Genomic DNA, 15,202 nt, shown 5'->3' with positions numbered 1-15,202 from the left:
TATACAAGAGCGGGAAATTCAAACAATGTTTCATGGTTACAATTTGTTATACAAGAGCGGGAAATTCAAACAATGTTTCATGGTTACAAAACACGCACCATGTTATACAAGAACGGGAAATTCAAACAATGTTTTATGGTTATAAAACATGCACCCATGTTGACGGATGGAGGGAGAGACACCATTCTGAATAGTCATTTTACCAGCTCTGCTGATTTTCCTAGGCTATTCTTCCTCATTGCGAGAGTTGAAATTCGTAGGTCTTAGGGTTACAAAACATGCACCCATGTATACAAGAGCAGGAAATTCAAACAATGTTTTATGGTTATAAAACATGCACCCATGTTGACGGATGGGCCGTAGGGGACAGACGCCATTCTGAATAGTTAATTTTACCAGCTCTGCTGATTTTTGTCAGCTGAACTAAAAATTATCATTGTATTAAAACTAAGATGTTTTAGAATACCTCCTCGATTTATTTTGACATCATGCCATTTGTAACATCCTCGGCAGTAGATGCCAATTATAAACTCATAAAGTTTTAGCATCCATCCCCTGACCATTATTAGTTAGACTTTACATTTATAATCTCTTCGATTGTATCATCCTTTATATCCATATAAAAAGGTTATTGATTTGAACAAGAATGCTCAGCTGGGGAAGTCAGATTAAAGTTGAGCGTCTTGGAACCGTAATAAGATTTTGGACACAAATTCCAACTGCGGTTTAAAATGTATTTTTTGAGCTTGGTTTTAATTTGCGCAATTGGCAAGGAGTTCTTAGATGTTTAATCGATCCACAGATTATATTTTAAAACTGATTTAATCTTATCAGGTCTCAGGTGCCCTTTGTTAATCTTGTTTTGCACCAATTGATAAAAGTTGTTTTGCTCTGAAGGGAAAATTTACATTTTCCACAGAAAAAAGCACATTTTGTGCCACTTTTCATAGAATCGATTATTGCAAAGGAACATCCAGCAATTTGCCAGTCAATTTTGCTTAACAAAACTAATGAAAGCGATTATTCATTCCATTGAACAGTATCTCACCAAATGTGATCCTGTTTTTAAGGCATTACTTAATACAAAGCTGGAAACATCAGCTTATTTAGGTTTGAATTTGACTGGAAAGAATGTGTGTGTGGTAAAAACGTGTGTGAATGTACAAGTTTCACTGAAAAGAATGCGAGGTGTGATTCTCTACCCCAAAACATCCTAAATGATTTGAAAATGAACTGCAATTTGAGTTGAAATTCTTCATAGAAGCGAAAACTCAAAAAAAATCCCGAAAGATTTTAACTCATCCAGAGGATAAACTCAGCAGGACAAAATGTATGAAGAGATGTGAAAGTACAGTAGAACCTCCTTCAGCGGACACCTCTCTATTAAGGACACTAGCTTTGTTCCCAAATTGGACGTTTCCATTCAATTTGACCTCTCTAATCAGGACACCTCTCTAGTAAGGACAGTGCTTGTCAGTCCCGAGGGTGTCCTTAATAGAGAGGTTCTACTGTATTGAATGATTCTTGGGATGATGTGAGTTGTGTTGTGCGATGTATGTTTCTGCAAGACAAAACTAATTTACAGTACTAAATACAGAGTAAACTAAAATAGCAATTTTGGCATTGGTCATGACCCAACCCTTATGTCAAGGGTTTCTTTAATAGGCAAGGGATCTCTTATCTCAAATTTGTGGTGTTGAGACCAAAGAACTATATAACTACAGTATTACACAAAATGCTCACCCTCTAAGAAGAAAATTACCTCTTCTCATGTGAAAATGTACTTACAATGTACATATTTGTGCAATTCATGCACTTACCTTTATGGTACTTTGTCATGGCAGAAGATCTTCTCATTAATTCCAGCTTGGCCAACATGACAATAAAGAGAGCAGGATTATTCCAGCGGCAAGGTTGATGAGAGACGAGCATGCTAAGGTAAACACTAAAAAAGGCTAATTAGAGCTAAATGAGCGAAGATAGCGTGCAGAATGTCTAAGACATCTTCATGTGAACAACAATAAGTTTTTGAGAAAACACATGAACAAAGACAGGACATGACCAAGAAACTATTTATTTCATGTTTCTAACAAAATTTTCATGACAAAAGACCTTAAGAACACAACTTTCTCGCCCTACAAGGGCCCAAATCAGCTTTGTTGTTGATGCTGCCTCTCAGCTGCTAGAATAATACTAGCTCGTGTCAGCTGTCAGAGAGCGTAACGATGTTTTTTAATTTTTTGGTGATATGAGGTGGTGTCATCTTGAACATCAATAGCATCATTTGAAAGCTGCATCTGATTTGTTTTTGAACATTGTAGCTGTTGCAAGTTGCTACAGAATCTAAGCACTGTTGCCTGCAGACTCAATCGAACTGTTTGTTGCACGTCTCTAGCTACAACATTTTGCTTCAACCCTATATTCATGATATTCTTGTACACATTATGAAGCTGATGTCATCTGCATATTACCACAGTAAAGAAGCCTGATAAAATCAGACTATTTTTTATTCCTGATTTGATGTCCTGGAAATGTATCGCTGGTATTGACAGCAGACACTGAAAAGATGAATACTTTCTAGCAATATGTTAAGTCTTCTTCAAGCCTGACAAAACCAGGCTCCTTCTGGCAATGTTGACTCTGAGTTTTTGTCTCTTAGTTTGCCATCATGTGAGTGTTCACTACTCACAGACAGTCCAACTGTGTAAACAAGCCATCTTTGAAAGAATTACTGTTCCCGCATCATCAGCTGGGAAAACACGCTATTTTAGTGGGGGGGACCCTGGTCCCAAGCTTTTGGCGACACCTCTAATCAGATGCCTCGAACATCAACTGTGCAATCAACAATAGGCTGAAAGTTTTCCGATGATAAAATTTCTATTCAACCAAAAATCTTTTTGGACAATGCCAGAAAAATATTGCTCTTTCTGGTAATAATCTTACCATAAATGTATAAATACAAAATGACGGGGCAAATTGCTTCAAACAAATGTCCAGCCAAAACATTTCTGACATTCCTTGACGTCATCCTTGCTACACAGAAGAGATGGGATCAGAGAAGGATTAGTTTATAGACCAGTGGTTGCAAAACTCACATTACACAATACACATTACACACATGAGGAGGTTGAAAGAACAAACTTTAGATTGGAACAGTGTATATAATCATTATTGGGGATTAATTTCCTCAGTTTTCAATCATCACGAAAATAGAGATAATGAGATATTTTTTACCACATCTAAGCTTGCCAAGAAGATGATAACTACTTCTTATTTTCTTGAACCCGAGACAGAAAAATGTTGATTGCTAAGCTCGCCAGTTATAAATATAATATCTTGTTTGTTGGAACTAGCATGGTCATGGACCAAGATTTTCTGTCATGAGTGAGTGGCCATCTGCAGTATACTGTAAATCTGAAAATGTTTCTGCCTATTTACTTTTACATTTTTAACTTTTATTTTTCATGACTTTTATTTTTGCCACCTATGAAATTGCTTCATGTTCTTCCAGAAAAACAAAGAATATTTTGCAATATTTTTTTTCTTCACAAATTGATATATCTGCGTAATCTGTAAAATATACACCTGCGAAAATTTGGTGGTTTACAAGATTAAATCAGACAGTGGTGTGCATATTTCATCAGTGAATTGCGTTGAAGTGCGAGTGTGTGTCAGATGATGGCAAGGACATTGTACCAGGGAAGAGTTTTTTGGTATGGTTGAACAACCGCTCTAGTCTGGGTCTTTTCATTAGGCCTGAATTTCTAATTGATAAGCTAATTTGATGGCCTTTCGCAGTTTGGGTGCTAAAAAGAATGCATTTTTAAAATGATGCGGTTCCCCTTTTTATAGAGTACCGGTAGCCAGGCCGAGGCCAAAGGGTTTCGAAAAAGTGGAAATTCTACTTTCGTGAAACATTATGCACTATCCGATATTTAAAACTAGAATGGGTATGCATTTTTTAAGCATATTTCGTGCTGAAGGCATGATAGTCTATGGTCCAAAGACAAAGCAACTGTTTTTGAATGGTCCATGATTGTGGAGAGTGCGTGATAAGGAAGCAGACTTTCGATAAAACCCCGGTTGTTGTGCAATGAATGAGTCATACCTTTTTGAGGCCGTTTGAACATTGTAGAGACAACATCAACAGCTGATGACCTTGTGGAATCTGTAAAATTTCACAAGACCGCACTCGGAACATCTTGCTGTTGTTGTTTCACCCTGATATTTGTTTTTATATTTGAAAAACCTACCTTCTAAATGACACCTGAAAAGGTTCATGACAAACTGTACCTCCTAGTCCTAGGGGAATCGTTTGGCCGCATCCTCCTTGTGACTGAGCAAGAATGAGTTTATCAGATGTACATTTTGTAGACTTGCTGTTGTTGAGAGTAATGTGACCACTCCTGACGATGGGCAAAACTTTACCATTTTGGGTTTGCAAAACATACTGCAGGTTTTAAACCAAATATTCAAATGCAGGTTGTTTGCAAATACCAGTGCACCTTCTTCTTCAGTGCTCAACAGGGTTCATACAGTTGATAAAGCTTAGTAAGGGATGCGGAATACTCGGAAAAAAACCTGAAATCACCACTCCTACAAAACATGTTGTCATGTGTTTTTCCAATTTATTATTCAAGCTGTTTAACCACATGTAGGATTTAGAAGGGCTGAGTTACACCTTGGAGTTACACTAAGGGGATAAGCAATGCAATTTTCATGAAAGGTAGTGCCTCTTTGAAGTAATGAATTTAAATGGCCGATGAAAAAATAGGAAATTATGACACTACTTAACAAATGCTTTTAACTGCTTTACTCTCATGTTTGCGGGGAAAAAAAGTAAACAAATGAGCAGCACTTAGTGCTAGTTCTTAAAAATTCTCTTTCAGATCATGTTAGAATTTATTAACATGAATTTAGCTGAACCATCGAAAGAGTTGCCGATATCAAAATCAAAGAAAATTGGGTACGAGCTGCTCCTCGTTTTGTCAGTCTTTATTAAAGTACACTCAGGCCTTAGACTGCCTGCACACACTATTGTCTTCTTTTTCATCTTTTTAGTGCAGAATATGAATGTGATGAGAATTGTTATGTACAGAATTTACAAATAAAAACTCCTATTAAAATACTGTTTTGTTTTATTCAGTTGGTATTTCAGAGTTTGATTAGAAATGGTCTTTCTTAGGATGCTGCAATAGGCCAAAAATCTGCCAGGATTTCGAGGATAGACACCCTCATTTAGCAGGATTGGGACCAGAGGACGATGGTGTTGCAAAATTTGGCCAAAATTGCTAACGGATATGTAACAAGATGTCACTGGGCACTTACACCTTGCACCCGTTGGTAGTGGCTTACATTGGGGTAAAAGGATTGGTTAAGAAACAACACTTGAGACAGTAATTCTCTGAGACTATTTTATTGCATTTTCTGTCCTTATTATTCTCACAACATACTATTTACTATTATACAACAAAGATGAAGGAAAATTTGGCAATTACGAAAGGATTATAATTCTCAAACTGAATAGTTACTAAGAAGGAGGAGCTTAACTCCAAGCTGCAAGTGATGTAAATAATGGTTAGTGAAGTTATGAATATAAATAGCTTGACAGCAACACCCGCCCTTTATACAGGATCTCCTAACATTGGGTATAAATGGTACTGCCAGTCACCATAGCAACACTACACTATCTATACAAAACTGCAAGTGCAATCTAAACTAAGGAAGGTAGGTATGGAGTACTTTTGTCGTAATGGATGGTATTGTTGCCTTATTTTATTTTCGTGATAGCCTGCATGACACGGACATTTTGTACACAAAAAGAAAGACATTATTAAAGAAACATACAATCAAATGCATGCTCGTAGGCAGCCTAAGCAGTTCATGTATATGTAGATCAAATATATCTATCTAGGTATCTAACTATCCATCCGTCCATCTATCTATCCAGCTAATCTAATCTATCCGTCTATCTATCCATATGCAGATACCTTGAAATATCCTCGTTCTCCTCAACTTGGCTACACCTTGAGACCCATCATCGAACCCAGCAGGTAGATTGAGACAGTCAGGCCGCCAACGTAACTTCTGTTTCTTTCGAGGAATCATTTTATTTCGATTTAGGCCTACACTACACATACACGTGCTATTTTTCATAAATTTAAACAGGCATTTAAACCTTTAAACAACAATAACAACGGATAGCTTCCATATGAGCCGTGGAGGCCGAAACGTGTCTTCACACGTTTGCCTACAGCCGCACGCGAATTTTTTTTCCCGAACCTTTCGTACAACAGAGTACATCGGCAAAACTTTCAAGCAATCACAAGGAAGCTTCACACTGTTTGGACTTTCACACTGAGCTTTTTCTCACAGGCAAAATTATCATCTCTTATCAAACATCTCCAGAGCAATTTTCTGGGTTATCTTAATAAATGCTAGCCATGAGTAGAGCATTTCTTTGCACCCCCCCCCCTCGTCACACCCACCCAAACCTGCCTTTATCATGTTTATGCTATCCATGTTGACAAGCTAATCAGGAGGAGTTTTGTCCTTCCTCCTCCACCTTCTTGTTAGCTTTAACTAGTTTCTCCCTGTCCTCTTGAAAAGTCACAACCAATGAGTTTTTATCAGACCTGTTACCTGTTGCCTACTAACCGGCACTTTTGGAATAACTTGGTCATTCTTCACGTGACCCATGACATGTGAAAAGTGACATGTTACAAATGTTAACATAAACTCTATGTAAACACAGCCCAATATCCCCTTATCTCATATCACAGTCTTCAAACGCTTATGGCCTTCAGCAAAGTCCTAGGGGTTGGGTAGGAATTGTTTATGTAAAAACAGTCTCTCCACTCCTTCAAGATTCAGCTCCTCTTTCGCAGCTTTGGCCATGGCAGTTGGCTTTGCGATACCCTGTCCTTCCACTTTCAGATGTGTTCCGAAGTAGGGCAGCACTGTGACTGGGTTCTGCTTGAATGCTAACTCGAAGTTACCGATATCAAAGCTCTTGTCCTTTTTCCTATCAATCACAACTGAAACGAGAAATTGATATTTATCTTGCAGTTAAATGGTGTCTATCAATAACCCCTTGTTAAAATGGCCCTAATAGTCTGTTGTCTGACCTCAATGGTGTTTAAAGTTACAACCCTCGAGACTGCCAGCGGACTCACCTTTAATTGTGTCCTCAATCACATTACGGCACATCCGTTTCGTGATGGGGGTACTGAAAGACAAGTCAGGGCTGGAATTGATCTCGATCAGCCAAGGATTCTGATCCTTGGTGAGCATGAAGTCGGCACCGTACAGTTCAAACGACGCTTTACGATCTTTGACCACATCTTGAACAGAGAGGAGAGAACTGATCACAGCTTTTTTCATTCCTGGGTAGATTTTGTCAGCCCATACTTGTCCTTGGCCTCTCCGCCTGAAATGATACAATGACTCCATTAGCGATTTTTTTGCAGGATTCATAGAACATGAATGAAAACATGGTCATTGAGGAAAGACCTATGATCAATTTAATTGTTTATTGGCTTAGGCGCCAGTGGCGGTAAAAAGTGGAACTGAAAGTTTTGGGCAAAGATTTCAGTTCTCCTTCCTGCCGCGAGACAGCACCACTGTCGCCTTTGACCTCATTTTGAACAGAGAGGAGAGAACTGATCACAGCTTTTTTCATTCCTGGGTAGATTTTTTCAGCCCATACTTGTCCTTGGCCTCTCCGCCTGAAATGATACAACGACTGCAAAAGCGATTTTTTTCAGGATTCATAGAACATGAATGAAAATGGACATTGAGGAAAGACCTATTGGCTTAGGCGCCAGTGGCGCTGTCGAGCGGTAAAAAGTGGAACTGAAAGTTTTGGGCCAAGAGTTCAGTTCTTATTCCTGCCGCCAGACAGCACCACCGTCGCCTTAGCTAATTTAACATGAGATGCTGGAACTTGACTGGTTTTTTAGGAGTTTGGGTGATAATCTCGATCAAATAAAAGACCTTCGATAGAAACAGAGCACATGAAACACATCCTTGGGTCCATATATTTTTTACCCTGGGAAATTCAACCCATATTCGCCCATGTAGCCATCAAATTTGAGCTCCAAAAATGTAGCTTTCCAGGACATACATATAAAATCACAACTTGAGGTTGGGATTTACCTGATTTAACTGGAATTTACAAATACTTCTCAGTGACAGATTCTAAGCTCTACTTACGACAGATATTGCTTGAATGTTTCCAAGTCCCACATATTATCCACAGGAAGACTCTTGGATCGTGGTCCATTCGAACAATGCCTCTGTATCGCAACGTTGGACAGATGGATAGCCCTGAAAGTCACAAGAACGTGTAAAATATGTGGTAGCTCTTTTACCTGACAATACGAGTTAAGAATCTCTTGGAAAAACATGCTTTGTACACTTGAGTAGTAATGCATTATGCTGCTATTTGAAATATTTCAATTGCAGGAGTCGAAATTCAAAGAGATGAAATTCACTTTTGGCATCAATTTATTTCGAGATGATCCGATACTTTGACTCCAACATACTTATCAAAGTTTCCAAGAGAGAACTCTTGTGAGCAGAATCTGAGGTAGCATTCCTTGTAGAACCATATCGTGAGTGGATTCCAGTCCGTCACCAGGAACCATTGTCGGATGTCAAACTTGGTGTTGTACACTAGTAGAGGGTGCTCTATGTACTTCTGGACAACCTTCACAGCGCTGTCACTGGACATCTTCAACATCTGATCCAAATTATTGGACATCAAAATCCCTGCAAATTATCAGCGATAAATTGAAAAAAGTGCTATAAATTACCAACAGTAGTCACCAACATCAAGTTCGCTCCCGTGTTGCCATGAACTGTAAACCCCCATACATTTCCCGGATTACAATACTATTTACAGAAGCTAAACTTGTCCCTAAACTTTACCACAATATTATGTCACACTCAAGTACTAGCCCAAGTGTTAAGAACAGGTTTAGTTTTGCCCTTTAATATTCAACTGACATGGAACAAGTCATACCATACCGTACCTTTGCCCTGACTCTGAGCACCCGGTTTAATGATCCATACATTCCGCGTCCCATCCATATCAAACTGAGCGTTGTGCTCACGTAATCTATCAGCCATCAGCTCACACTCCTCAACTCTGGAGGCTGCATTGTTGATAGTTGGCAAACCGCTGCAAAAAAATGACAAATTTTGTTTGGTGCTTGGTTTATGGGAACAGCGTATGTTACTTGTGCCGCACCTATCCGGGTATGCATTGATACGGAATGTCTCCCATATGAGTCATGCCCAAATGGATGTCAGTATTTGTCACAGATCTGACGAATATTACCAACAGCGGAACAGTCACCAATGTTTCTTGCTTTATAGCATTGACTGACAGATGTCTTTATTGCAATCAGTCATATTTCTCAAAGTGGAAAATGCCCATTCAAGAAACCAATTCGACTACTTACCTGATAATTCTGTGACATGAACGTAGAATCTGGTGCCATCCAGAATCACTCGGACGATGAGGCTGCAAACGATTAATCAAACATTTAATGAAAATGAAATGATACGGTCTTTTAAATACTGTAAACTCCATCAGGTGTCATCACTTCTCCATGGTCTCTCGAAGACTGTAAAATATCCTTAGTTGCTAAAGTACTGTAAAATCCACCAGGTGTCATCACTTCTCCTCCCTTGTTCCATTTCAGTGATGGCAGTCACCATGAGAGTAGTGTCGTCAATATTTCCAGTGGAATGCCTCCTGTCAAATCAAATTAGCAGACAGCTTTGTCATGCAGAGAGAGTAACTTCCTGGAAAGGCTATTTATAATTGTCACAAGCCTCTCGTATGCATGAAAACAACCTTTGTGGTGTCAATCGATCATTTGGATGAGAAGAGACATTAAATACTCACATCGTCCCAATGATCTATGTCCAGATGAGCTTTCAAACCTAGCCATCTTTCACACTGCTGAATAGCCTGGTCAATGATTGCCAAGTCCACTTGTGCACCGGACTTTTTCCTTGGTTTAGATGCTATAAATTCAACATTTATTGAAATGAAAGACCTTATAGAAGAAGGTTACACACATTCTACAATTCTAATTTACTGATTCTTTTCTTGACACTGGAACCATCAGATGCTTTTTCAGACAACTGTGAAGTCCAACAGGAAAAACCGGAAGCCATTTTGTGATCTGCCAAAATAAAACTTTTTTTTTTCAATTTCACAAATCGCAAAATCAAATAGACACAACATTTTTACGATTTACAGTAGCAAAATATAGGCACACTCAAGTGCAATATACACAAAACAAAGCAATGTTAAACCAGCCCTTTTGCAATTTCACACATGCAGGCATCCTGACTCTCATGCGTTTGTGTCACCCGCCGGGCACTATCGAGCTCCACTCGTTGGTTGAGTGATTTAGCGATCTCAAAACATTGTGGGTCAAGACGACATGCAGGTGGTACACAAAAGACTTATGTCATACAAAAGACTTATCTCATCCGATAAAAGACTAGGTTTGACAGTGTAGGGGTGTAAGGCCATTGATATTTTTGGTATAATTTGTGCCTCCGTAATAAAGACACCACCTGTCCATTGGTAGAGACGAACCATCAGAACTAGGCTTAGAACAGGGGGACACAGATTATAACAGAGTTTTGTGCAGTGGGGTGGGTTGACACACATCATCATGTAAACTGTGTTGAATCTTACTTCAGTTAAACAAACAAATAGCAGCGTCAATTGCAGGCGTTCTCAAACGAATTATTACTACAAGCATGTGAGTTAGCTTGCTTGCTTCCCGTCCACCCAGTGCTGTCACAGTTCATACATGGCAGTATGAGGCCATCAGGTTTCCCCTTCCGTTTCACCCCACTCTTGTTTCCACCCTTTTTGAGTGCGTTTCCATCTTGTGATGGCACTTTCTCTTCATTTGTATTTCCTTCACTCGCGAGCCCTTTGTAATTCTCTATCACATGCCTGATGATGCTTTGGCAAGCTGTTAATCTGAAATCATCTGAAAAAGAGAATACAAGAGTAAATTGTCAGAAACCATTAGTCTGAAATCATCTGAAAAAGAGAATACAAGAGTAAATTGTCAGAAACCATTCCCAATGCATGTTGATCCCCAAGATTATGAGATCGCTATAAGTCAATCACTGATCCAGTAGATGAAATGAAACGACGACTCACCTATAAATGCAGCCTTCTCATCTGCCATACTGAGTTCATAACAGCGCGGGAAAAACGTCATAGCATTGGTGTTATCAAACCAGACCACGTTCCGTAAATTCTTACAAAGTCCTACTTTGGTGACGAATGAGCCGACCCTTTCATAGTGATTGACTATCTGGTTCTTGTTTAGGTAACGATAGTCAATGCGAGCACTATCTTCACACCAGATGAAACTTGGCGAATAGTTCCTGACCATCCGTGACTGAAAGAAAAGGAAATTGATGGTAGTGAACGACATAATTGCAGCAAAAAAAGGCCTTATGTCTACTCAAAATATGAGTGGTTCGATGATACACTGCGTAATAGCTTTGTAGGTCTCTGGTACCGGGGAATGAAAAAAAGAAGTCGAGATTCGAGACGTTACCATCGGTCACCACTTGGAGAAGAGCCAAAGCTCAGCTTGTGCAAAATCCACTTTCTTTCTCAACCAACCAAGCAATGAATTGAACTTGTCCTGAGGATATCAAAACTTGATCACTCGGGATGAGATCTAACTCACAATTCTCCTGGGTATACTCACCATAATCCCATCGATGGAGTCACTTTTCGCCACATCAACTGCCAAGTCATTAGTCGCAGTCTTGTCCCTTGATGAACGACGTTTCTTCTTTTTAGGTTGGACTGATGGCAACCAGTTGTAAGAAGATTTTTCAACCCAGCCACGGTTTTTTAACGCCTTTCTGATGACCCAAGACCCTTTGATAGCAAATATTTTATCATGCTGAAAAATAATGGACAATTAAAATTTTCCGAGAAATCGGGTGTCGATAAGCATAGAATTCCACCATAGCGCCAATCCAAGCAACATACTTTTCTCAATTTTCCAAAAGCATATGCCAGGTCTTAACCCCTCCCCTAAGGATACAGTTTGTATGCTTGAAAAAATGATGTGAACTATGGACAAAACCACCTCACCTTTATAGCTTTTTCAACATTGATTTGGGCATTCTTTACTTCATCTGCACTGACGCTTGGGATTGTATGGTCCCCTAGCCGTGGAAAGAATGACTGGGGGATTTTTCTATTCAGCATGAGATCTGATGCGGCCTCATTATCATTTCCTTCCACATGGTCAGAATCTGGAAATCAAAAACATTTTTTTAAAGACTAGAAAAAAAGGAGAGGTGGGTATAAATAAAGACTAAAGAGACTCTATCTTCATCCTCTTCTTACAATTTCTTCTCAAATCCACAATCAAAATACTTTCGGCATTCTTATAGCCTCAAGTCAAATAGTCACCGAATAAAGATTGAAGTATGCTAAACTGGTCTTTTTTCAAATGTAAAATGGTTCTGACAGTGCTATTTCTTAACTCATTCTCCCAAAGCATGAGATACAGTTATCTGACCTTAATCAAAATGCGCACATGATCAAATTTGAAAAGAGTAGAGGTTACATGTACTGTACTTTCATGCAATTGCCCGAGTTTTGACACTTCCTTGGTTGAATGATTACAATAGTCTTGAAATGAATAGGAAAATGATATAAGCTTATGATCTGTAAGCTTATCAAAAACAGCCTTAGGGTTTAAAAATTATATTCATACTTGTCATGGTAGATAATCATCAACACTAACTAATTGGATTAATGTATTCAATCAAGATACAAAGCCAAGCCCCATGAAAGAAATCTAAGATAAATTTCCTTATGGTTAAGAAACATTTTACAATTGGAAAGCAGTACACATCTTGATTCATATGATATCTTGACAACATACACGCACAAGACTGCACATAAAAGCCTAAAATTTGTCTTCAATTGTCTCCAATGGCAAAGTGTACTCAGCCTGAATATCATGAATATTGCAACGTTGACTTGAACCAGTGAACCAGCCACTTTTGAATTATATAGCGTTTTTCTCTCGTTGTGACAACTGGCTATTGAAAGACATTGACATTGACATGAGACATGAAAAAGGACGAACACACAAACATTCAACTAGATTTTTGACAGCAAAAGCAGTATGTGGACATACAGACTTTGATAAACTTCTTCATCATTATTCACTGCATGAAATTCAACCATCAGCAAATAAAACCAAATCTTACTCACGGTCTTCAACAGAGCTTCTAACCAAAGCTGGCAATTTACTCTCATGTCGAACAGGACACAGACCCGTCCCAGACTGAGTGGATCTTGCTCGATTTTCTCCATCATCACTGCTCCATGCCAAACTGTCATCTAACTTCACTTTCAACTGAAATTTACTCTGTTTCATAGTGCTCAGAGCCGCCACAGACTGTCTGGGTCCTCGATTTCCTTCATCTTCCCTTACTGATTGTCTTGATTTCTTGTTGGCTTCTGATGCACTAAGAACAGGACTGAGCCGTCCAAAGCATGGCTTTCGTCGCTGGTCTTCGTCCCCACCTGCAGATTTTGAAGTAGCACCGTGAATTCGAGCACATTTTTGTTCTGCAAGTCTCGGCCTGAAATTAGTGAAACACGGCACATCATCGTTCTTCACATCCAGATTGTCCTTGTAAAGCCTCGTCCCAAGACAGAGTTTTTTAGCCGGAACTCTCTTCAGTGGAGCAAGGCTCATGACACTCATACGGACGTCAGCAGACTCTTGATACAGTTTAGAAAAAGTTGATTTCATATAACCGGGGAGATTCAACAGACCGTTATAATTCCGAGCATCACGATCATCTGATCTGCTTGTCAGACTGCGACCAGACCACCTGTTTTTCAAGCACCTGTTATCACATCCATAAATTTTCAGAAGTTCCAATTTCCTATTTCTGTCGCCGATTTTTGGAGGAAACGTAAGATCAGAATCATCATCAGTTTTGTGTTTTCCCATACTATTTACATCACTGATGACCGTTGTAAGAGAATTTTCGAGTTAGAAGCAGCTGAAACTTCAGAAAAATCACTTCGTATCGGAGAAAAGAAAGTTGGAATAGGTGGATTACTGAAGGCTTTGTTCACACCAGATAAGGACATAGGCACAACCATGGCAAACAAACAGAAAAATGACGAAAACGCTCATATTCTGCGGTCCGAGTTGGTGGGCCGAGATGGTTGGCCGAGATGGGGATGGGCGGAGTCATACACCCGGCCCTGAGGACAATCACAGGAAGTTGTACCGTGGAGGGCCCTCCAGAATGATTTGGGGCCGAAGACCACCCCAGGCCTAGGGACGAAGTCTGAAAATATAGCCAACACCTTATCTCACAAAAATTTCTAAAACTGCCCAAGTGTATTGAAACAATCCAAAAACACACACAATCACATCGATGACAGCTTCTTCTGGTCTAACTTGGAACCCCATCAACAATGAAAACTTGTCGAATCAATTTTGTGGGCTATCTCAATAAACTCACAACAACGTGTACAATATGTGCGAAGAAGTAAACAGCGTCAATATTTTCCGCATTTGCCGGGACTACTAGTTATTCTTTTCACTAATAGGTGGCAGCATAAACATTTGACCTGCAACGTACCTGAAACGTAGTAGTTCCACTCTCTTAGCTCAGATGGCGCCACCTGAAGGTGATGAAGACCACTTGTAATGATGTGACAAATGTCACACAGATTTACCGTGCCTCTAGGTTCTTTTAGGACCGTGTTCTTCAGAAATGACTTTTGGCCATGGAGACAGTAGACCAGCCAGGCCCTTCCCTTCAATGGATGTCATGTTCCTTTTTGCTACCTGGTGCGCCTTGTCCCCAATAGTGTGCCATTGCTCTGACCTACAGGGGTGTGTCAGGTTCTACATGATGCCCCATGTCTCCATTGGATGTGCCCCCCCCCCTTCATAGCTCGCCATATTGCCAGAGAGTGTTTCAAGTCTTTGCTGGATGCGCCATGCCCCTTCACTGTGCGTACTCCGTCTGATCTGGATGTGCATGTACTCTCCCAAACGTAGTGCATTATGTTCCTACAGGGTGCACCTTGTCTCCGCCCTAAGGAAAGGAAGGGTAGAGGCCCAAGTGTACTGAAACAGACCAAAAA

At 39.7% G+C, this 15,202-nt stretch overlaps 1 protein-coding gene across 1 annotated transcript; it reads right to left on the bottom strand.

Annotated features, from left to right (window-relative positions):
* Positions 1–6,468: 6,468 nt before the first annotated feature.
* On the bottom strand, positions 6,469–14,536 carry LOC135490922 (tubulin monoglycylase TTLL3-like). Its single transcript, XM_064776502.1, has 13 exons — positions 13,298–14,536; positions 12,161–12,324; positions 11,766–11,966; positions 11,204–11,447; positions 10,758–11,027; positions 9,917–10,038; positions 9,468–9,529; positions 9,036–9,184; positions 8,547–8,772; positions 8,215–8,328; positions 7,536–7,727; positions 7,176–7,429; positions 6,469–7,037 (listed from the first exon to the last, which is right to left on the bottom strand). Exons 1-13 carry the CDS (start codon positions 14,046–14,048, stop codon positions 6,814–6,816), a joined length of 2,973 nt encoding a protein of 990 aa, XP_064632572.1. The 5' UTR covers positions 14,049–14,536; the 3' UTR covers positions 6,469–6,813.
* Between the last annotated feature and the right edge of the window lie 666 nt (positions 14,537–15,202).

This window comes from Lineus longissimus, chromosome 7 (assembly GCF_910592395.1).
Source record: "Lineus longissimus chromosome 7, tnLinLong1.2, whole genome shotgun sequence".
NCBI lineage: Eukaryota > Metazoa > Nemertea > Pilidiophora > Heteronemertea > Lineidae > Lineus > Lineus longissimus.
Note: the sequence above shows the minus strand (reverse complement) of the source record. Positions and strands in the feature narration are given on the sequence as shown.